The sequence below is a fragment of the Mesoplodon densirostris genome, chromosome 19 (genome assembly GCF_025265405.1).
Source record: "Mesoplodon densirostris isolate mMesDen1 chromosome 19, mMesDen1 primary haplotype, whole genome shotgun sequence".
Classification (NCBI taxonomy): Eukaryota; Metazoa; Chordata; class Mammalia; order Artiodactyla; family Ziphiidae; genus Mesoplodon; species Mesoplodon densirostris.
In genome coordinates this window covers 16,721,704-16,743,555 of record NC_082679.1, presented here as the reverse complement: position 1 = coordinate 16,743,555, position 21,852 = coordinate 16,721,704, and the positions used below count along the sequence as shown (strand labels likewise).

The 21,852-nt window shown below is 57.2% G+C and overlaps 1 protein-coding gene across 3 annotated transcripts; it reads left to right on the top strand.

The window, feature by feature from the left end:
• The first annotated feature begins 1,122 nt into the window (after window positions 1–1,122).
• GRAMD1A (GRAM domain containing 1A) lies at window positions 1,123–20,109 on the top strand. 3 transcript variants are annotated; one of them, XM_060084813.1, is made up of 19 exons: window positions 1,124–1,277; window positions 5,646–5,856; window positions 5,950–5,970; window positions 6,447–6,531; window positions 6,661–6,764; window positions 6,846–6,941; window positions 7,694–7,774; window positions 11,070–11,182; window positions 11,355–11,505; window positions 12,035–12,233; window positions 13,261–13,404; window positions 14,976–15,094; window positions 15,187–15,329; window positions 15,893–15,996; window positions 16,084–16,257; window positions 16,361–16,448; window positions 17,663–17,770; window positions 17,837–17,975; window positions 19,651–20,109. In XM_060084813.1, exons 1-19 carry the CDS (start codon window positions 1,270–1,272, stop codon window positions 19,741–19,743), a joined length of 2,181 nt encoding a protein of 726 aa, XP_059940796.1. In that variant the 5' UTR covers window positions 1,124–1,269; the 3' UTR covers window positions 19,744–20,109. The 3 variants fall into 3 exon arrangements, with proteins under 3 accessions (XP_059940798.1, XP_059940796.1, XP_059940797.1); XM_060084814.1 differs by having other exon boundaries at window positions 1,125–1,277; window positions 17,855–17,975; XM_060084815.1 differs by lacking the exon at window positions 13,261–13,404 and having other exon boundaries at window positions 1,123–1,277.
• The last annotated feature ends 1,743 nt before the right edge of the window (window positions 20,110–21,852 follow it).

Below are 21,852 nucleotides of genomic sequence, written 5' to 3'. Positions count from 1 at the left end.
ATTCCCATGTCTGTGTTCTCGGACAAGGGGTCCAGGACACCGATAGACTCAGGCAGCTGATAACTCAGGCAGCCGCTGCAGAGACAGGCGCAGGTTATGGCGTCACGGGAGGGTTGCGTCCAACAACAGTGACCTCGGCGAGTCACTTCCCATCTTTGAGGCCAGGCTTCCCCTTCTGTAAAAGGGCAGTCCCTCCCCACCCCCCCCCGTCCTGTGGGAAAGTCCTGACCACAGAGTTAGTAGGATCCCCAGGACTAGGTGACTTGCTTATAGTCAGATAAGCGCCAGGGTGGCTGGATTCTAACTCGGGCTGGCTGACGCGGGCTGGGACAAAGAGGGGTCCCCAGAGAACAAGGAGCTGGGCCCTCCGGGGGCCGACAGCGGGGGCTCAGAGATGCGGAGAGGGAGGTGGCCTAGGGCCCCACCCGCTTCCCGCCAGCTGCGTACCCACAGCCGCAACCCCTCCGTTTCCCCGAATCTCCATCCCACCCCCAGCTCCACCCCACCTTTCAGGTTCCGCCCAGGGTGGGGGGGGGGCGGAGAGCTCCCAGCCTGGGGCCTCACTGGAGCCGAGGACCCCTTTCCCGGTACCAGGGGAGCGGGTCGGGCCTGTGCCCAAGCCTCTAGCTGCCATGGCGGTGTCGTGTTTTAAACAAGTCTGTGTTTTTCTCCTGTCTTTCCCACTCCCCGGTCCACTTCTCTGTCTCTCTCCTTAGAGCCTCTGTCTGTGTTTCTCTTCCTCTCTCTTGCTCTCTCCGTGCTCTGGCGTCCCAGCCGCCCCTCTCCATCTCTGTCTCGCTCTTCCTGCCCCAGCGCCCCGTCCCTCCCTCTCTAATTCTCCCTCTCGCGTCCCTCTCCCTGTGGCCTCGCTCTGTCGCCGCCGTCCCTCCCTCGCCTTGGCCAGCCCCCTCTCGCTCTCACCTCCTGCTCTCCCGCCTCCCTGCGGCCCCTTTCTCCCTGCAGGTATCTGACTCTCTCCATCTAGGCCCCGCCGCCCCTCCCCGTCTCGGCCGGTCCCTCCCCTCCCCTCCCCCCTCCCTTCCGCGGGCTGGGGGCGGTGCTGTGACGCGACGGGGCGGGGGCAGGAAGGGGGAGCTGACGCTGCGGCTGCCTCCCGCGGCCCCGGCCTTTTGTGCGGGCGGCGGGCTGCGGGCGGCGGCGGGGTCGGGTGCGGGCGGCGGCCGAAGAAGGCGAGGGGCCTGCCCAGCGGGGACGCTCAGCCGGGCCCGGCCCTGCCCTGCGGCTGGGCGCGCCCGCCGCTCCGCATCCATGTTCGAGTGAGGACCGCGGCGGGGGCGGGGGAGGGTCGGGAGGAGGTCGGCGGGGAGGGGGCTCCTCGGGCTCGGCTGGGGGTGGCGCTGCAGCAGCCGAGGTCCGGGAGCTTGTGCACCGGGGGCCGGCCAGGGGGAGGGGAGGGAGGCGTTGGGGGCCCATGGGTGCACTCGGGGATGGGCCCTGGCGGCGGGGAGGCCCCCGGGGCCGGTTCGTTGGCTTGGCGGGGCTTTGTCTGGGGGACCCGGCCTCATCCCGCGGGGGGGACCGCGGCCTTCCGGGAGCGCCCCGGGCCTCCTTCGCCTCTGTCTGGGAGGCGAGGGGTGTGCGCGAGGTTGACCCAGGTCTTCGGGCCTGCGGTCGAGGCAGGACGCAGACGAGCCCCCTCCGGCCGGGCCCCCAGGCCCCGGAGCCCGGGGCAAGCCCGGGAGCAGCCTCTCCCGGTCTGGGCCCCCTCCCGCCGTTGTGATCTGTTGCTGGTCCCGGGGCTGCTCGGATGGGGGCTGCTGCGTGGCTGGCCGGCCGACCGCGTGTGTGAGATCCTCTGGGGTCGTGGGCACGGAATTGACCTACTCTCTGGGCCCAGAGTATTTTAGATTTTGCATTGTAGGTGTTTTGGAAGTGTGTATGCGTGTTTGTGTTCCTAGTGTGCAGGCAGCTGTGATCCTCTTTGGCTCCGTGTGTGTGTGATTTACCTCGAATTCCATCTGTGGCTCCATGTGTTGCTGTAAGCTCCCTGCGTGTGTCTGATTGTGACTGTAGTGTGGGTCTGGGGCTTTGTGTGCGTGGCTGTGACCTTCCGTGGTTGTGTGTGTGTAATGTATCTCATCCCGTCAGACCTATGCATGTCTGATTGTGACTTTGGAGTGTGTGTACATGTGTCTAAGTCTCCTAATGTGCAGACAGCTGTGATCCTCCTTGGCTGTGTGCATGTGTGTGAATTTATCTGGGATACCATCTGTGGTTCCAAGTGTCACTGTAAGTTGCCTGTGTGTTCAGTTGTGACTTTGTAGTGTGTGTGTGCATGTATCAGGGGCTCTTTGTTTGCTGCTATGACCCTTTGCGTCTGTGTGCTTATAATTTGCCTCTGAACCTGTTAGCTCTGTGTGCAAATGTAAGTCACCTGTGTGTGTCCATGTGTGACATTATTGTGTGTCTGGGGCTCGTTGAGTATGACTGAAACCCTCTGGGGTTGTACCTTTTATCTATTTCTGGTTCCATCTTTGTGTGAAAGTTCCTGTGTGTCCCTTCATGACACTGTACGTGCCTGGGCTTCCATGTGAGCAGCTGGGACCCTCTGGGGCTTTGTGTGAGTGAGAGAGAGACCCCTTGTGGCTCATAGTGAGCCTGGGACCCTTCCTCCTGAGACCTGGGGTGTACCCTTGACTCTCAGGAGCAATAATAGTAACTGATGTTGTTCCCCTGTTACAGTTTATAAAGCATGTCCCAATGCATGATTTCAGTACCTGGCCACTCTGTTATCGAGATGTGTCCACGACCTCCTGGGGCTGCATATTTCCCAAGTCCTTCATGGCTGTGTGAGTGTCAGGGCTCTCTTGTCAGTCAGCAAACAGCAGCTGACATGTCCATCCCTTGCCACGTAAGAGCAGGTCTTTGCTCTGGCTTTCCCTCCAGATGGGGAATGCCATGAGAGCTGAGCTGACCCTAGACTTCATTTACCTGGGTTGTGCACATGTTAGCTGGGGTCCTCTGTGACTGTTCTTTCACTGTGTGGCTCTCTCTGTAACTGTGGGAATGTTACTTGCTTTCAAGTCTCCTCTGAGACTTTCTTGTGCCCGTATGTGTGAATGTACCTGGGACTTTGCATGGTTTTCTGTCTCTGTGACCCTCTGCAGCTGCGTGTGTGTTGTGCGTGCATGCACGCGCATGTGTGTGTAACTTCTGGGACTTTGTGTGTGGCTGTGGCGTCCTTGTGTGTGACTGTGCTGAGACTCTGTGGCTTTGTGTGTGACTGTAATATACCTGTGATACTACTGCAGGGTGTATGGGGGGTGAGGGGTAGGGGAGACTTCTTACAACTGTGGGGAACTGCAGTTTGTCTGTGACAGTGGCTGTGTGTGAGCCACATCGAGGTTCCCTTTTGTGTACACCTGTGTAGGCCTCTGCCCCTCTCTGACCAGAGGGAGTTGTTGGCCTCTTTAGGCCTGGGAATCCGGAGGTGAGGTGTCTGCAGTGACAAAACCCCATTCTCTTCCAAGTCCCTGAGCCATGTCACCGTGTTGGGCTCCTCCCTTCCCTCTGCTGCAGCCTGCCTGGTTGGGCAGCCTCCGGGCTGTCAGGCTCGAGCACTTCCTCTTTGTCCTGCCAAGGAGCAAGATCTGGGGGCGCAGGCTGGGCCCTGTCTGTGTGTGTCGGACTTGTCTGCAGGCGCCCTCCCGTAGACCTGAAGCTGCAGGAGAGTAGGATAGCTGGAGGAGGGGTCTGCATTTCGGGCTAGAGAGGCAGGAAGATGAGGCAAGAGAGGAGTGTGGTCACCCCTCCTTTAAACCCTCCCCGAGCTCCCCAGGGCCGTCAGGGTGAAGCCTGAACACCTGCTCAGGGCCCAGAGGGCCTGCAGGTGGGCCTGTGGCCTCCTGTCCTCCTTCCCCAGCCCCACTGGCCACCTCGCTCCTCCTCAGACCTGCCAAACTCAGTCCTGTGCCGAACTCACTGTTCCTGCCCCTAAAACAGTCTTCCCCAGCCCTTTGCCAGATCTGCTCCTTGTCCTTTGGGCTCAGCTCAAGTGTGCCTTGCACACCAACCCACTGAGCCCTCCTTACCTCCGTGGTCCTCAAACTTGAACATGCATTAGAGTCTCCTGGGCCGCACCCGCACTTCCTGATTCAGGAGGTCTGCGGCAGGTTCCAGACTCGGCATTTCTGACGGCTTCCAGGCCCTGCTGCTGCCCCGTGAGCAGCGCTGCCTCACAGCACTGACCAGTGTCTGAGATCATCATCTTTATTTATATGATCTCTTACCGATCGTCTCTGTTCCCCCATCAGAATGTCAGGTCCCTGCGGGCAGGTGCTGCATCTGCCTTGCCCACTTCTGTGTCCCCAGTGCCTGGTGCAGGGCGGGTGCTCCGTGTGCACTTAGGGGTGACTGACTGGGGTTGGTGTCCGTGTGGGCTCCAAATGCCAGGCTGAGGTGTCTGTGCAGGGGTCAGCGTGGCACCTTGGCAGCAAGTGCTCTGGGGTGGCGGCAGGGCTGCGTGTTCCATCTTAGTCTGAAAGTCCCTAATCAACCAGAGCACCTTCCAGGTGGTGGGCTCTCTGTATGTATGTCCTCCAGACAACCCTGGGAGGTGGATACTGCTGCTATCCCCATTATACTCAGGAAGAAACTGAGGCACAGAAAGGTTCAGACACTTGCCCAAGGTCACAGGGAAGTGGTCCAGCTGAGATCTGCAGCGGCCTCAGCCTGCGGAGGGTTGGGCCAGTGGTACACTTGGTGGAATCCAAGTTTGGAGGGTGGGGGGCACGGGGGGGGGTCAGTCACTCATTCAGTCCACAGGGGCAGAAGCTTGCGGAGCACCTGCTGTGCACCAGGCCTCATTCTAGGCAATGGGGTGCAGCTGGGAACAAAAACCCCTTCCCCTGTGAAGTTCACCTCCTGGTGGGGGAGGATTTGAAACGCGGGAGAAGTGCTGAGGAGAGAGATGAAGAGGGAGGGGGCTCGGGAGAGGGGATGTGGTTTACATGGAGGGGCGAGGGAAGGTATCTTGGAGAACTGGCCTCCGAGCAGAGGCGGTGAGGACCTTGCCTTCACCTGGAGTCGAATGCAGGGGCGGAGGACTCAGCCAGGAGGTCCCTGACCTGAGCAGGGAGGAGGCTACTGTGATGTCCAGGAGGGGGGAGCATGGAGGCTGGACCAGGCCGCTGGAGCAGGGGGAGGTGGGCCAAATAGAAATAATAGAGATTTGAGAGCTGGACCATGTGGGACTTGCTAATAGAGGAAAAATGAGGGGTGAGTAGGAAAGAAGAAGACGCTTAGGTTTTTAGCTCAAGACACTGAGCGGAAAGTGGTTGTTCAATAAATATTTACTGTATGAATGAATTAATAAGTTAATTTTAAGACCAGCAGGCATTACCGAGAGCTCACTATGTGCCAGGCTCTGTTAGAAGCCCTTTACATGTACTGATTTGTTTAACCCTCCAGACAACTAGAAGAGAACATGCATTTCTCACCCTTGGATTACAGATGAACTGACCGAGGCCCGGGGAGCTAGGGGGCCTGCTCTGGGTCACATGGCTAGGAAGTGGAGCAGGGTGGGTAGGTGGGGATCAATGGGCTGATGGGTGGGCCCCCCACGCCGGCCTGTCCCCCCACCCCAGCCTGTTTTTCCCCACATGCCCCTCCTCCTGTTCCCGCAGCACCACCCCACACTCTGGCCGGAGCACACCAAGCAGCTCCCCATCGCTCCGTAAGCGGCTTCAGCTCTTGCCGCCAAGCCGACCCCCACCTGAGCCGGAACCGGGTACCATGGTGGAGAAGGGGTCAGATAGCTCCTCAGAGAAGGGTGGGGTGCCCGGGACACCCAGCACCCAGAGCCTGGGCAGCCGGAACTTCATCCGCAACAGCAAGGTCGGTTGGTGCAAGCCCAGGTGCGGTGGGGGGAGGAGGGGGAGGGCAGGGGCACCCCGATGCTCATTCTGACTCCATTCCTTTCTCTTACAGAAGATGCAGAGCTGGTACAGTGTGAGTATCGGGACCGGGGGCCTTGCTGGAGGGATGAGAGGGAGGGGGACAGGTGCTGGGCCAGGGGCCCCTGGCTGCAGTAGTCACGGAGTGGGTGCTGGGGTCAGCAGACCTGGGGTCACATCCTATGCTGCTTCTTACATGCTCTGTGACCTTGAGTGAGTTGCTTAACCTCTCTGGGTTTCTCTCTCCTTGAGAAACAGTTCTGACCTTAGTAGACTTAAGGGAACGTTCCCTGAGAGTCAGTGATACCGGTGGGTACGTGGCACAGGACCTGGCTTAGGTAGCAATCCGTAAATGGCTCTCGTAATGGTTACTCTTGTGTTACAGGCAGTAGGAGCCAGAGGTGAGCTAGACGCTGAAGCCTCAGAGAGGCTCCTTCCAGGCTAGGAGACTGAGGGGTGCTGGGAGCTTTGGGGGACAGAATTAGGGGTGTGGCCCCCTGTCCCGGTTCTCACCTCCCAAACTTCCCCCAGATGCTGAGCCCCACATACAAGCAGCGGAATGAGGACTTCCGTAAACTGTTCAGCAAGCTCCCTGAAGCTGAACGCCTCATTGTGGGTGAGTCCCTGCCAGCCAGACCCGGGGCTCCCAGCTCTGCCCTCCCGACCCTCCCGCATGTGCCGGCCCAGTGGCCAGGACAGCCATGTGACTCGGGTGTCTGCCCGTCTCTCCCCTCGGCCGCCTCAGATTACTCCTGTGCCTTGCAGCGCGAGATCCTCCTCCAGGGCCGCCTCTATCTCTCCGAGAACTGGATCTGCTTCTACAGCAACATCTTCCGCTGGGAGACAACAGTGAGCTGACCGACCTGGGACGAGGAGGGGCCCCAGGGCAGGCAGGGCCCTGGCCCCTTCTGACCTGTCTTTTGTCCTCAGATTTCCATCCAGTTGAAGGAAGTGACGTGTCTGAAGAAGGAAAAGACGGCCAAGTTGATCCCCAACGCCATCCAGATCTGCACGGAGAATGAGAAGGTGAGCGAGAGGACCAACAGACAGGGGCCCCGGGGTCCCCGATCTTCACCGGCTCCTCTCTCCTCCCCACCACCCAGAGCCCTGTTGACTCAGCACCCAGCTTCTCTCATCTTCCCTTTCTCTTTATTCTCCTGGCCCCAGCGTGGGCTCCTGCAGTCTCTGACCCAGACTCCTGCACCTGCTCCTGTCTCAGGCCCTGTAGTCTGTCCCCTGACACAGCTGTTCAGGGATAGTATTAACAGAAAAATTCTATCAGCTCAGAGGCCTCCTCCACCTGGAAGCCTTCCTTGATGCTCCATGTATCATGATTGTTGCCTCAGGGTCCAAGGGGGCTGCCTCACACCAGTGGTCCAGACAAGACTGGAGAAGGAAATGGGGCGGGAAGACTTCAAGTAGACTTCCCTTTGTGTTTTCTTGGCCAAAAGGGGATCCGTTGGCCACCCACTGCGGGCATAGGCGACGGGGAATGTGCCTTGGGCTTCCCCCAAGCAGCCCAGCCAGTTTGGGCTGACCCTGTCTCCCGCCTTGGACTGTGAGCCCTGGGGCCAGGGCCCGGGGCCATCTCCTCATCGTGGTGACTCCAGGGTCATCCAGTGCTGGGCTGGGCACAGGACAGATATTCTGTGGAATGAGTGAAGGGATGAATGAATACATCAGCATGGAGAACCGGGAACAGGGTGCAGCGGGTGGAGTTTCCTCCTCCCTCCAGCCTTGTCTCTCCCCCAGGGCTCACACCCCTCTCTCTTCTGCAGCATTTCTTCACCTCCTTTGGGGCCCGAGATCGCTGCTTCCTCCTCATCTTTCGCCTCTGGCAGAACGCACTGCTTGAAAAGGTGGGCCTGGGCGAATCCTGGGCAGGGGAACTAGGGGGAGGGCTGGGGTGCGGGGGACCGTGGAGCCAGGGATGCCAGGACTCGGGGAACTGGAGGACCCCTCCAGCTCTTCTCCATGGGCACCAGACCCAACGTGCCTGCAGCTCTTCCATAGGCCCCCGCAGGGGGCTGCCACGGGCTCCGGTGCCACACCCTGCCCATGAGAAATGCGTACTCACAGCCCCTTAGTCACCACCTGCAAATCAGAAATGCTCCAAAGACGGGGAGGTTTTTGGTAAAGCAAAACCTGACTTGAGCTGACATGGTTTACAGTCCCTATCAGCAGTCTAACAGAGTTTTGTGCTGCGCTGTCGATATGGTAGCCACTGGCCACACGTGCCTGTTGGACTCTTGAAACGTGGCTAGTGTGACTGAGGATCTGCATTTTTAATTTAATTTCAGTTTTAATTAATTTAAACTTAAAACACCACGTGTGCTTCTTGTATAACACAGGTCTGTATTTATCTCAATTAATGGGACTTTTCATATGTTTCAGGACCAAAAAATAATAATGTGAATGACTGGGGTAAATCTTAAATATAGTTGTGCTTCAGTATAATATTATAGTATCCAGTACAGAATATACCAGTGATTCTCAAACTCTGTAGTTTCGGGAATCCTTTACACTCTTTAAAATAATTATAGACTCCAAAGAGCTTCTGTTTAAGTAGAGTATATCTATCAATATATACTGTATTAGAAATTGAAACTGGGAAAATTTTTTTTGAAGTGCTCAGAGTTTGAGAAAGGAACAGAAGCAGGGCACGCTTGGGAGAGGTAGTGGTGCAGTGGGTCAGTGGGAAGGCCTCCCACAGAGAGTAAGTTTTTCAATGTGTCTTTTTTTTTTTCTTTAATATTTTGGCCTCGCTGCATGGCATGTGGCATCTTAGTGCCCCAACCAGGGATCGAACCCGCACCCCCCTGCAGTGGAAGCACAGAGTCTTAACCACTGGACCACCAGGGAAGTCCCGAAACTGGGAAATTTTTAAACACAAGATACACAAACACGTATTACATTAGCCACCAGAACAATGATGACATCACATAGTCTCTGGAAAACTCCACTGTACACTCATGAGAGAATAAAAGTGAAAAGGGCAAGTGATATACTACTAGTAACACTTACCATACTTATGAAAATAATTTTGCCCTTAATGGTTCCCTAAAAGCATCTAGGGGATGCCCAGAAATCCTTGGACCATGCTTTGAGAACCTCTGGTATACACTGTACTTACTGGATCCTAAATATAATATAGATATTTTTAGTGCTGTATTATAGTATAGGCAGTGTATTATCTTTCTTAAATCCCCAAATTTCTTAATTTTGAATCAAGTCTTACCCCAAAGATTTTGAGTAAGGGATTTCAGACTTTTACTTTTCACATTCTGATAGTCTATTATGGGTCAGCCCTGAGTGGGCTCTCCTGGAATGCCCACTGTGGTTGCATGAGTTTATGTAGCATGCATTCAGCTGCAAGTAGCTGAAAACCCAACCAGACAATGGTTTAAACAAACAGATACTGAATTACTTCAGATGATCATAATAATAGCTAACACTTAACCAGAGCTATTGGGTGCAAGGAACTGTCCTGAGCTCTCCATGAATGAACTTATTTAATCATCACAGCCACCCTTCAAGGCAGTGTGGTTAGTATCTTTATTTCACCAGTGAAGCACAGAGGGAAAGCCTTGCCCATGGGCACATAGGCTTTTCTGTGGCAGAGCTGGGATTCTGACCCATTACAGTCAGGCTCTGGAGTCCACTTAATCACACTGATGCCCATGTAACAGGAGGTCTGGAGGCAGGCAATCCAGGGTAGATTTGAGGGCTCCCTATGTCGTCAAGGACCCAAGCTCTTGTCCATTATTCCACACCATCGTCCTTCTGCATATTGATGCTTTGTCCACATGCTTGTTGCCTCATGGTTGCAGGTGGCTGCTACAGCTCCAGATGTCATGCCCTCAGTTAAGTGTCCCAAACATGAAAGAAGAAAGGGATGGATGGAAAGTGGGCATTCCTTTATCAGGAAGGGAAAGCCTCCTTTAGCAGACTTTTCCTTGTATTTCTTTGGCCAAAACTTGGTCACATGATCACCCTTGGTTGCACAGGAAGCTGGGTATGTGGCAAAGGAACAATGAGTTGATATAAGCCAGTTATAATTCCCTGGGGCTTGGGAAGATTTTCACCCCAAACAAATCAGGCTTCTACTGGCAGGAAGGGAGGGTGGATAGATGTCAGGTAGGCATCACACAGTGTCTGCTACTGCTGGCTTGTAGCACCTCAGAAGGCCCCAACCCACTCCTCCAGCAGGGCTGCACTCACTTCCTGTCTTCAGGGGCGGCTCCAGCTATGGCCATCCTCAGGGGCGAGAGCACTGGAGCAGGAGCCCGAGGGAGGGACAGTGCAGTGTCAAAGTCTCCAAGGAGGGCAAGGGCAGCCAGACTGCTGGGGATGGAGTTCAGCCCCGTCACCGAGTGCGAGTCACTGAACCCCATTGGTCAGATGGGGACTGTCCCTCCTTCACAGCACCCAAGCTGGGCCTAGAATAAGAGCTTGGAAATGTCAGCTCGTGGGAGGCAGTGCAGTCCAGTGGTTAGCTGCAGGGCTAGACCAGCCCCCTGGGATCACATCTCAACACGGCCACTTCCTAATTGGATGACATTACCCACCTCTGTACCTCAGCGTCATTATCTTAAAATGATGACAATATCAGCACCTACTTTACAGAATGGTTTTGAAGACTTGTTGAGTTAGCATGCATAAAGGGTTAGGAGAATGCCTGGCACATGGTAACAACTCAGTGGATGTCAGCTGCTGCTACTGCTACTATTATTACTATTAGTATCTCATCAGCATCATCCAGCCACTCCAGCCATGGGTAGCTTCTGAGGACACCTGGGCAAGTAGTTGGGGGCAGGACAGCATGGCAGGTGGGAGCATTGGCTCTGGAGTCTGGCTGGGTTTGAACCCCAGAGTTGACCTCAAGCACGAGTTCTCCACCCTGGGCCTCATATTCTCTGTAAAACTGGGAACTTTAACCTGTAGCTGTGGAAGTACTGTGAGGACCTAAGGGAGAATTCCTGAGCACACTGGCTCCTATGCGATGGGGTGCGGAGTGAGGTTGGGAGAGGTCTGGGATGGGAGGTCATGTTCCCCCTTGTGGACACCAGGGGAACTGGTGGGCGCTGGTGGGCGCTGGTGGAAGGGCTCTGGCCCTGATAAGGTGGAGGCCAACCTAACGTCCTGCCTGCCCAGACGCTGAGTCCCCGAGAGCTCTGGCACCTGGTGCATCAGTGCTACGGCTCAGAGCTGGGCCTCACCAGCGAGGATGAAGACTATGTCTGCCCCTTGCAGCTGAATGGTCTAGGGTGAGTCGGTGGCTGGAGGCTGGTTCCGGGGGTCGGGAGGAGAGAGCAGGGGCTGCGTGCAGAGCTCCTGGAGTCCTGGGTGGACTGAGGCGGGGGTGCAAAGTCTGGGAGACCAGGAGGGAGTGTGGGGTCTCAAAGATGCAGCGGTCTCACTCCCTCTCTTTCTCTGTAGGAGCCCCAAGGAAGTGGGAGATGTAATCGCCCTGAGCGACATCACCTCCTCAGGGGCAGCTGACCACAGCCAGGAGCCGAGCCCGGCAGGTTCGCGCCGTGGCCGCATCACCCCCAGCCTTTCCCGAGCCAGCAGTGACGCAGACCATGGGGTGAGCAGGCGCGTGGAGGAGTGAGGAGGGTGCTGGGTGGTGTCGGGGAGAGAGAGGGACAGACAGATTGAGGGGGACAGGGAGGGAATGGACAGAGAAGAGGTGGCTGGAGGGGTAAGTGAGGGGATGGATGGAGGGATGGAATGGAGCTGGGAAGATGGGCAAGGAGACTAGACACAGGTAGGGAAAGAGAGAGACAGGCAAAGGTGGGACAGGTAGATAGATGGGAAGCGGGAGAGACAGGAGCCGAGAGAGGGCTGGCTGGCTGGATGAGGTTGGATACAAACAGGTAAGGCATGGACAGGACAGGCATAAGAAAGCTCATGGCCCAGGCATCCAAGACAGGCCTGGCTGAGAGGCTGAGAGGAGTCCTCGTCTGGGTGGCCCCAGGGCCCCTCGTAGCTCAGCTAGGAGCTACACATGACCTCCCCGGCACTGGTTCTCCTACAGTCTCAAAGCCTTCTGATGGATGTGGGTACACAAGGGGCCCTTAGGCTGGGACAAGGCTGGATTAAGCTTTTCTCTGCAGGCAGAGGAGGACAAGGAGGGGCAGACAGCCAGCCAGCCAGACGCCTCCTCCAGCCAGACAGTGACCCCGGTGGCTGAACCCGCGAGCTCAGAGCCTGCCCCACCTGACGGGCCCGCCTCCCTGGGCCCCTTGGATCTGCTGCCCAGCGAGGAGCTGTTGACAGACACGAGTAACTCCTCCTCATCCACGGGGGAGGAAGGTGAGGCAGGTGGCCGATTCGTTTGCTTTGGGTACACGTGACAAACCTCACTCACACGGGCCGCACCAAGGGATTCGCTGGCTCATGGGACTGAAAAGTCCACAGAGTAGGCAGATAAGATAAGGCGTTTAAATGGTGTTGTTAGAAATCTGTCCGTATTTAGCTCTGCTCTGCAGGCAGCTTAGCAGGGTGGATAGGAGTATAGACTCTGAAGCCAGATTGCTGGGGCTCAAATCCCGGCCACACTGCTTCCTGGCTGTGTGACTTGGGCAAATTATTCAACCTCTCTGAGCCTCATTTTCCTCATCTAAAAATTTTCCTCACCTGGGGTTAGCAATAATACTACCCACTTCATAGTGTTGTCATTGAGAGAATTAAATGTCTTAATACAGGTAAAGTGTTTGGGCCAGTTAGTAAGTGTTGGCTGTTATTATATCATCATCATCATCGTTACCATCATCATCATCATCATTTCCATTTTCTCTGTGCCAACTTTATTCTCAGATAGCTTCTACTCTTGTGGCAGAAAGAGCCCCAGCCCTGCCCCAGACAAGCCTAGCAGAGAGAAAGCATGCTTTTCCCAGTGGCTGCACCAAAAGCTCTAGGATTGGCTCTGACTGGAGAGCAAGCCCACCCCTGAGCCCATCACTGTGGCTGATGGCCTGGCTTGGGACACATATACACCCCCATCCACCCACCCCTGAACCAATCACTGGGGCCGAAAGCTCAAGCTACTGAGCAGGCCCACCCCTGTCATCACTGGGACTGCAGGTGCGTGAGCCTAGGTGTGTGCTCCGCCTTGAACCCATGGTGGTAGCTTTGATTGTCTGGGCTTGGGGCACACGCCCACCCTAAAGCCATCCTGTGGTGGAGGGGGCTGAGTAGCTCCGTGTCTGTGTCCGCTCTGGTCCAGGAGGACGGGGCTGCCCAGGCACCCCACAAGACCTGGGAGTGGGGAGGAGCAGTCATTCAGAGGGAAACCGAGGAACGCAGGCACCCTCATCCCCTGTCCTTCTCTGTCGCCCAGCCGACCTGGCGGCCCTCCTTCCCGACCTCTCCGGTCGTCTCCTCATCAACTCCGTCTTCCACGTGGGTGCTGAGCGGCTCCAGCAGATGCTGTTCTCAGACTCGCCCTTCCTGCAGGGCTTCCTGCAGCAGTGCAAGTTCACAGGTCAGGGGCCGAGGTGACCAAGGTACATGGGAGGGGGTGAGGAGGGGCCGGCCAGGAGACGGGCAGGCACTGCTGTGCAGATCAGGTGTGGCAGGCTGGGGAGTTAAAAGCAGCGTCTGTGAGGCCAGAGGGGCTCTGCCTCTTACCAGCTGAGTGGCCTTGGGCCAGGTGCGGACCCTCTCTGTGCCTCGGTTTCTTCTGTGTGATGCGGGTGTGATACTAGTTACCTGCCTTGTCAGGGTCTCATGAGAACTAAATGAGTTAATTCTAGAAAAGTGCCTAGAACAGTAGCAGATAGTAAGCATTTAATAAATACGGGTTAATGAGCACTCTGTCAGGCCCGTGCAGAGACCAGGACAGATGAATTCCAGAATCTAGTGAGAACAGCAGTAAACAGATACTCGGGCAGATAAGTGTGTATGTCAGAGAGGGAAGGGACTGTGTTCTGGGGGGTGTTAGGAAAGGCTGCTGGAAGGATGTGACATTGAAACTAAGGCCTGAAGGAGGAACTTTCATAGGGAAAGTGGAGGAGGTGGGAGAAGGAATCCAGGAGGCCAGCAGGGTACCTGCAAAGATCCTGAGGCTGGAGGCTGGCACTGGGAGAAGCCCCCTGCGGCTGGGCCCCTGTGGCCCAGGTGTGGAGAGGGGAAGCCACAGCACCAGGGCAGGCAGAAGGGCTGACCAGGGGACTAGCAGGGAGCTCGGGAGGCTGCAAAAGAGATTCAAGTTGGGGAGGGCCTACTCAGATGGTAGTTTTCTCTGTTTCTTTTTTCTGTATTGATGAAAATGAACCACATAGAATCCCCTGCAGAATGAGTAAGACTATGCCTTGTGTTGGGGGCACTCGAGTCCCCCCAAACTATGCTTATATCCTGGAGAGACTGGCACATCAGACTGAGGAGCTCAGACTTTGTCTGGCAGTCCTGGGGAGCCATGGAGTGTTGTAGACAGATAAGGGACAGGGTCAGGCTTGGCTTTGAGAAGCTACCGCTGGACCAGAGGTGGAGACTGAGGCCAGGAGCTCAGGGGGAGGCTGAAGAGGGGCCCTGGACAGACAAGGATGGGCTGAACTGGGACAGTGCTCAGGCGGTCAGTGAATAGACGGGGAGGGAGTGTCCAGGACGAGGCTCAGGGCTCTGCAGGAAGCCTGGAGGACAGTGGGGCGAGGAGGGATGTGTTTGAGGAGATGCGGAGGCCAGTGGGTGTGAGGGGCCCTGCGGACTTCCAGGGGAAGGTGTTCAAGAGGTCGCAGGACCCTAGGTCTGAGGCCCAGGGGAGAAGCCAGGACTGGTAGAGAGAGGAGACGGGGGCTGCAGGGGTAGAGGAGGTGGCCCAGGAGGGCTGAGAAGTGTAGGCAGGAGAGAGGTCCCAGCTCTGAGGATCGTCAACATCTGAAGTTTTAGACGTCCAGAGGGAAGATGGGGCAGACACCGGGGTGGGGGCAGGGAGGAGGCGCAGGTTTGGGGGCAAGTCCCCAGAGAACTGGAACCTTCCAGAAAAGCTGAGTCTCCTACAGCCTGTGGGCAAAGGACTGGAGAATGGTGTCTTCATTCTGCCCCTCCATCCTCCAGACGTGACCTTGAGCCCCTGGAGCGGGGACAGCAAGTGCCACCAGCGCCGAGTGCTGACCTACACCATTCCCATCAACAACCCGCTGGGGCCCAAGAGCGCCTCTGTGGTGGAGACACAGGTGTGCCAGGCAGGGTGGCCAGCGGGTGGGGTGGCCGGGGGCCAGGGTGGGGGGCATGGCGCTGACTCCCTGTTCCTCCCTTGGCCCCGCAGACGCTGTTCCGGCACGGCCCGCAGGCAGGCGGGTGTGTGGTGGACTCAGAGGTGCTGACGCAGGGCATCCCTTACCAAGACTACTTCTACACTGCCCACCGCTACTGCATCCTGGGCCTTGCCCGGAACAAGGCCCGCCTCCGGTGAGCAGCGGCCCGGCCCCTCCACCTGACCCCCTGATGGTCCCAGGGCCCCTGCCCCAGTCTCCCCACCCCGAGTCAGCTGCAGAATGTTGGTTGCCACCGTGGCAGGCGAGCAGAAGTCAGGAACACCCCGAGGTGTTTGGCCTGAGCCACCAGAGGGATGGAGCCGCCACTGACTGGGAGGGGAAGGTGGGGAGGGGCAGGTTTGGGGGAAGATCGGAGCTCAGCTTGGGACTTGCTGAGGTGTCTCTCAGAAGCCCGTGTGGAGTTGGACGCAGCAGCGAGATGGAAGGGGTTCGAGGGTGAGGTGTAGGCTAGGATGGCAGTCTGGGTGGGCAGTGCTGGGACAGCGCCGAAGGCGGGAGACCTGCCAAGGTAGTGGGCGTGGACGGAGGAGGGGCTGCGGGCTGAGTGGGGATCACAGGGAACCCTTGGGGGGTGTCTGTTTTGTCTGTGGGTGGCAAGGGGCCCTCTCTGAATCAGGGGAGGGAAGGCTGCCCCCGGGAATGGGACAGCAAGGCTGGAGTCAGACCCTGACCCCCTCACCCCTTCCCCGACCCCAGAGTGTCCTCCGAGATCCGCTATCGGAAGCAGCCCTGGAGCCTTGTGAAGTCTCTCATTGAGAAGAACTCGTGGAGCGGCATCGAAGATTACTTCCACCACCTGGGTAGGGGACAGGGGTCCGGCCAGGGCCACAGACAGGGTCGGGGCCTGGCCGGGCGCAGACATGCAGGGCCCTCTCTCGTGTCTGCAGAGCGAGAGCTCGCCAAGGCCGAGAAGCTGTCTCTGGAGGAAGGCGGGAAGGATGCACGCGGGCTGCTGTCCGGCCTGCGCAGGCGGAAGCGGCCCCTGAGCTGGAGGGCCCACGGTGACGGGCCGCAGCACCCGGACACTGACCCCTGCGCCCGGGCTGGCATGCACCCCTCAGGTGAGTTCCGTCAGGCCTGGGAGGGGGGTGCTGGGGAGGAGCTTGGGGTCCGGGTGGGGTGAGCGGGGATGAGTCTGTCTGACTCCGAGTTGCTCCCCCGCAGGCTCCCTCAGCTCCCGCTTCTTGGAACCGTCCGTGGACCAGGGCCCCGGGGCAGGCATCCCCAGCGCCCTGGTTCTCATCAGCATTGTGTGAGTAAGGGGGCCGGGCTTGGGGGTCAGACAGGCCTGGATCTGCACCCTGGCTGTGTGAGCTTGGGCAAGTGCTTGGCCTCTCTGGGTCTCTGCTCACGTGAGAGCACGGGCTCCCCACCCCATAGCGAGGATTGAAGGAGGTGACGTTTGAGATGCGCCCAGCAGGGCTCCTCACATGGTGTAGTGCTCAGTCTGCCATGGCGAGGTCGTCCCTGCAGGGAGAGGGAAGCCTCGGGGCTCTGGGGGGGGCGGTCAGAGGGGTCTGACCTCGCCCCCGGGGCTGGAGGAGCAGGCCCCCAAGGGAGCCGGAATTAGGTGAACCAGGAGAGGTGTGCAAAGGGAGCAATGTCACTTACACTTCATTCAGGTTTTCTGCGCCCAGCCCTGAGCTGTGTGATGCGAGGGACACAGTAGCGACCAGCAGCCCTGGGGGCGACAGACCTGGCACCAGGCCAGAGGGATGGGGTGGTGATGGAGGAAACGTGGGCGGAGGGGACAGGGAAGCCTTCGGAGGCCAGTGAAGGCTTCCTCCAGGCCGGACAGGTCGGCCGTCAGGGAAGGCTTCCCAGGAAAGCAGAGGCCTCTGAGCTGAGACCCCACGGGGATTAGGCGGGGAGACGGACATGCACAGAGGCCGGGGCTAGGGGCACGGTGCTCTGAGGAAGTGGAAGTGAGATCCATGCTCCCCGCAGACCCTGGGCAGTGAGAGATCGGCCACACGTTCAGCCTCTCTGGGCCTCAGTTTGCCAATAGCAGCAGTCCAGTGAGGTGCTGTGCGGTGCGCTCAGCTCAGGGCTGCCGGGGTCGGGGGTGGCCAGGACCGGCTGGGCGGCTCTCATCTCTTTGTCTCCCCCTCTCTGCCTCCTCAGGATCTGTGTGAGGTAGGGTCCTGCGTCCTGCCCTCCCCTCACCTGTGTCTCACCCTCAGCTTCAGCCCCTTGTCCTCACTCCATGCCCCCAGCTCCCCCAGCGAGGTGGCCTGGAGCAGCAGTTGAGGGCTCGGGCATCAGACAGGCCTGGGTTTGAACCCTGACTTTGCTGCTTATGGACTGTGTGACCCTAGGCATGTCACTCACCCTGTCTGAGTCTTAGTTTCCTCCTCTGAAAAGAGGGCGAATCATGGCACCCCTTCAAGGTGTGGTCACGTGGGTGACCCCCCACTTGTGGGAACGTTGGTATCCTGACTCCTGACCTCTGACCTCTCCCCCCAGCCTCATCGTCCTCATTGCCCTCAACGTCCTCCTCTTTTACCGCCTCTGGTCCCTGGAGAGGACAGCCCACACTTTCGAGTCCTGGCACAGTCTGGCCCTGGCCAAGGGGTGAGTGGGTAGCCCCAGGGGAGCTGGGAGCTTGGGCAGGTCGGGGGAGGCCCAGACCCCACTCAGGCCCTGTATCCCCCACAGCAAGTTCCCCCAGACGGCCACGGAGTGGGCGGAGATCCTGGCCCTGCAGAAGCAGTTCCACAGCGTCGAGGTGCACAAGTGGAGGCAGATCCTGCGGGCTTCTGTGGAGCTCCTGGACGAGGTGCGGCTCTGGGCTGCGGGATCCTGCATTCAAATCGCAAGATGCGGCATATGCATCTGGGCCTCACGTTCCTTCTCTGTTAAATGAGGAAGCCATTCATAGTCCCTACCTCCCAGGGTTGCTGGAAAAATCAGTGGGATGGAAGAAAGAATTTATTGGTTCTCATCCTGGGAAAAAAGTCCAGGAATGTCCGACCTCAGGCATGGCTGGATCCAGCCACTCAATAGTAGTAAGAATCAGTCTCTCTTACCATCTCTTGACTCTGCCCACCCCCAGGGTTGCCTTTGTTTGGGGCATCCTAGGATGACCAATATGGTACCTACAGTTCCAGGGTAACATCCAAAGGAAAGAGCTCATTCTTACTGGATACTGGGGTCACATTCCCATCCCTGAACCAGTCATAGTGGCCAGGGATAGATAAGGCTTCGTCACTGAACCCCTCCCCACCTATGAGGTGACTAAGGGGTCACGTGAGGGTGGGAAAGAGGTTCTCCAAAGGTTATTGGGATCTCATCTCCAGAAGGTGTTGCCCCAGACAACCACTGTCATTTGCTGGCAGCATCTATTCAGACGGCCAGGTTCAAATTCTGACCTGTGACCTCGTGCAAGTGACTTCACCACTGGGGCCTTGGCTTCCTCCTCTGTAAATGGGATGATAATCTTATGTTACCTCAAAGGCTGCTGTGAAAATTAAAGGAGTTAGCTTCTGAGTAGTGCCCAGCTCATGCAAACACCTCACCTGCATTCACTGTTGTTAGTGAGATCCCGCAAAGCAGGTGCTCAGTCAATGTGGTGGGGGGAGGTGTCAGCACAGACGCCAGGCGCTGGGGAGCATCTGGCATTGGCTGGGTGCCCAAGGGCATCAGAGCCCACGTTGCTGGGTGATGGTGAAAATCATTCCTGGTCACTATGGACCGTAATGCTGAGGCCCACCTTTAGGGGCCTTATTGCACCCTGAAATCATGCTCAGAGGGAGATGCTCATGCAGGAAAGGGCTGTGCAGGACAGGGGAGAGGGATCACTGAGACTGGGGTCCCGTCGCTCAGAGAGAGGGAGGTCAGGGCCTTCCCATCCTCAGTTCAATTCTGATTATTTTCCTCTCTCAAACTGCCAAGGGCATGGGATTGACTGCACAAATTAATACTAACAGCAGACACCAATTGAGCCGGGCTGTTCTAAGAGCTAAAATGACCAACTGATTTGTTTCTCATGGCCAGCCTCCGAGGGGGGTGCTCTTGTTACCCCCCATCTAATAGATAGGAACGTTGAGGTAGAGGCATTCCCAAGGTCGCACGGCAGGGAATAAGAATAGCTAACGTGTACCCAGCACCTCCTGTGTGCCAGGTCCTAGGCGTTCACCCGTCAGATTCCTGAATTAATCCTGTGAAGCAGGTATGTTACTGACCCACGTTTCAGCTGAGGGACCTGGGACAGTTAAGGGACTTGCCCAAGGTTACCCAGTAAGTAGCAGAGCCAGGACTTGAACCCAGGCCACCTGGGCCCCTTCCACCTGCTGTCTATGAGAAGTAAAACTGGGTGCAGAATGGCTGGGGTGCAGAGGCACAGGCTGACCTTGGCCTCTCTGGACCTTCCCCAGCTCCTCAGCTGCAGCATGTTGGGGGATGCATCACCCCTCCCAGCACTCATCCCCCACCCTGCCCACCTCTTCCCCCAGATGAAGTTCTCGCTGGAGAAGCTGCATCAAGGCATCACCATCTCAGACCCTCCCTTCGACTCCCAGCCACGGTCCGACGACAGCTTCTCCTGAGGATATCTGGTCACTCGGCCATCCCCCCAAATGGACAGATGGACACAGAGGCTCGGTGGCCACTGCTGGCTCGGTGTGAGCGCCGGGAACCTCCCGCCCACCCCCCCCGGTGGCCTGGCCAGGGGCCACGCAGACATGGGGACCACAGAACCGAGATGCACTTTAGACCAGCGTGTGTGAGTCCAGCTGCCATCGCCTGCCCCGCCAGGGCACTGGCCCGGCCTTCGGCAGGCCCCCCACTAACTTATTGTGCTCGGCTGGGGTTATGGGGGGCACCTCCCGGGGTGCACGATTCCCTCAGCTCTGGGTTTAATGTATTATATTTATTTGGGGCTGACAGAGCCCCAATAAAGGGTTGGAAATGGCTGTGGCTGTGCCTGCGGGGCCCTGGGAGTGGGTGGGAGCCTCCTGTTGCACTCAGATCCCACTGTGGTAGGAGGGGCGTACCGTCCATTTTCTGGGGCCACAATCACTGACGCGACCTGGAATTCCTGAGCATCTTTCACCAGCTTTGCACCATCAGGGTCCAGTGTGGGGGCTGTGAGGACAGACTGGTGGCTGGTGGCTTGGTTCAGTCCTACCTCTGATACTTAGTGGGCATGTCACCTAGAGCAGGTCAGCCTCTCTGAGCTTCAGCTTCTGTACAATGAGCATAAGAATAGTACCTGTTGGGGACTTCCCTGGCGGCCCAGTGGTTAGGACTCTGCGCTTCCACTGCAGGGGGTGTGGGTTTGATCCCCGGTCAGGGAACTCAGATCCTGCATGCCGTGCTGCAAAAAAAAAAAAAGAATAGCACCTGTCTCCCAGGGTTGTTAGAAGTGAGTCGTTCTCGAACTTTAGCTGCATCAGAATGTCCTGGAGGGCTCTTTAAAAAGCAGAATGCCGGACCCCACCCTCAGTTTCCCACTCAGCACGTCTGGGGTGAGTCTGCTGAGATCCTGCACTTCCAACAAGTTCCCAGGTGATGGTGATGCTGATTGTCCAGGGACCCCACTTTGAGAACCGCTTTATAAGGTTTCAAGGAGTTAATAAAGGTGGCTACTTATAACAGGGTCTGCACAGAGTAAGTAGTCAATAAATATTACTATTATAGCAGAAAACTTGAGGAGAGAAAAAAGTAAGTCATGTAGTGGGGACCAAGTATGTACCAGGCTCTGTGCCACGGTCTGATGTTCATTTAATTCTCACAGTTACTCTATGAGATGGAGACAAACAAACGGTTACATGCCTGGCGCCACTCAGCAGGGAGGCAAGGCCTAGCCCCTGGTGTCTCCACATTTAGATACAGGGGCCCCCTTCAGGACCCCACACCAGCCCGTCCAAGTTGTCGCCATCTGGACCCCATCTTACCGTTGTGGAAATGGGCCTAGAGGCAAGGTCTCGGTCCAGGTAGAACCTAGGTTTGTCTCACTCAAACCCTGTTCTGGTTCCAGAGTGAGTGAGGAGGGGTAAAGAGAGACCTTTGACAAGTCACAGTCAGGCTGTAAGAATCTTAATTGATGGCTTGGGGCAGAGGACTGGAGGAGGGGCTGGATTGGGCAGGATGGACCACAGGTGACAAAGGGCAGAGCCAGCCTCCTCTAACCTCTAGCTATGTGATCATGGCAAGTTACCCATCCTGAGCCTCAGTTTCCCACACCTGTAAAATGGGCATAATGGTAAAACCCATCTTGTAGGAAGAATTAAATGAGTTAATATTAGTAAAGTGCTTAGAACAGCACCAAGCCCATAGTAGGTGCTCAGCCAACGTCAGTTTGTAGGGCTGTCACTAGGTGCCCCTGCCTGGTGCCTACGACCTGTCCTCACTGTGCTTCTGCCTGCCACCCCCGATCAGAGGGGAGGGATCAGAAGAGCAAGAGAGTTATTTTTTGCATGGGAATTTCACAGCCTAGGAGGTGCTGGCACAAAGGCCCAGATCACAAAGGTATCTGGTGTCCCTGGCTTGGTGTCCCTGGCTTCCTCTCCCTCTGCCCCGGGCCAGCCCCACCCTTGGTTCCTCTCGCCTGGCAAGGCTGCAGTGGGGAGATTCTGGAACTTCACCCCACCCAGAACTGGAAGTTAGGACCTGAGGAGCAACCCTCAGCCAAAAGTCTCCCACCCTGGTCTTGA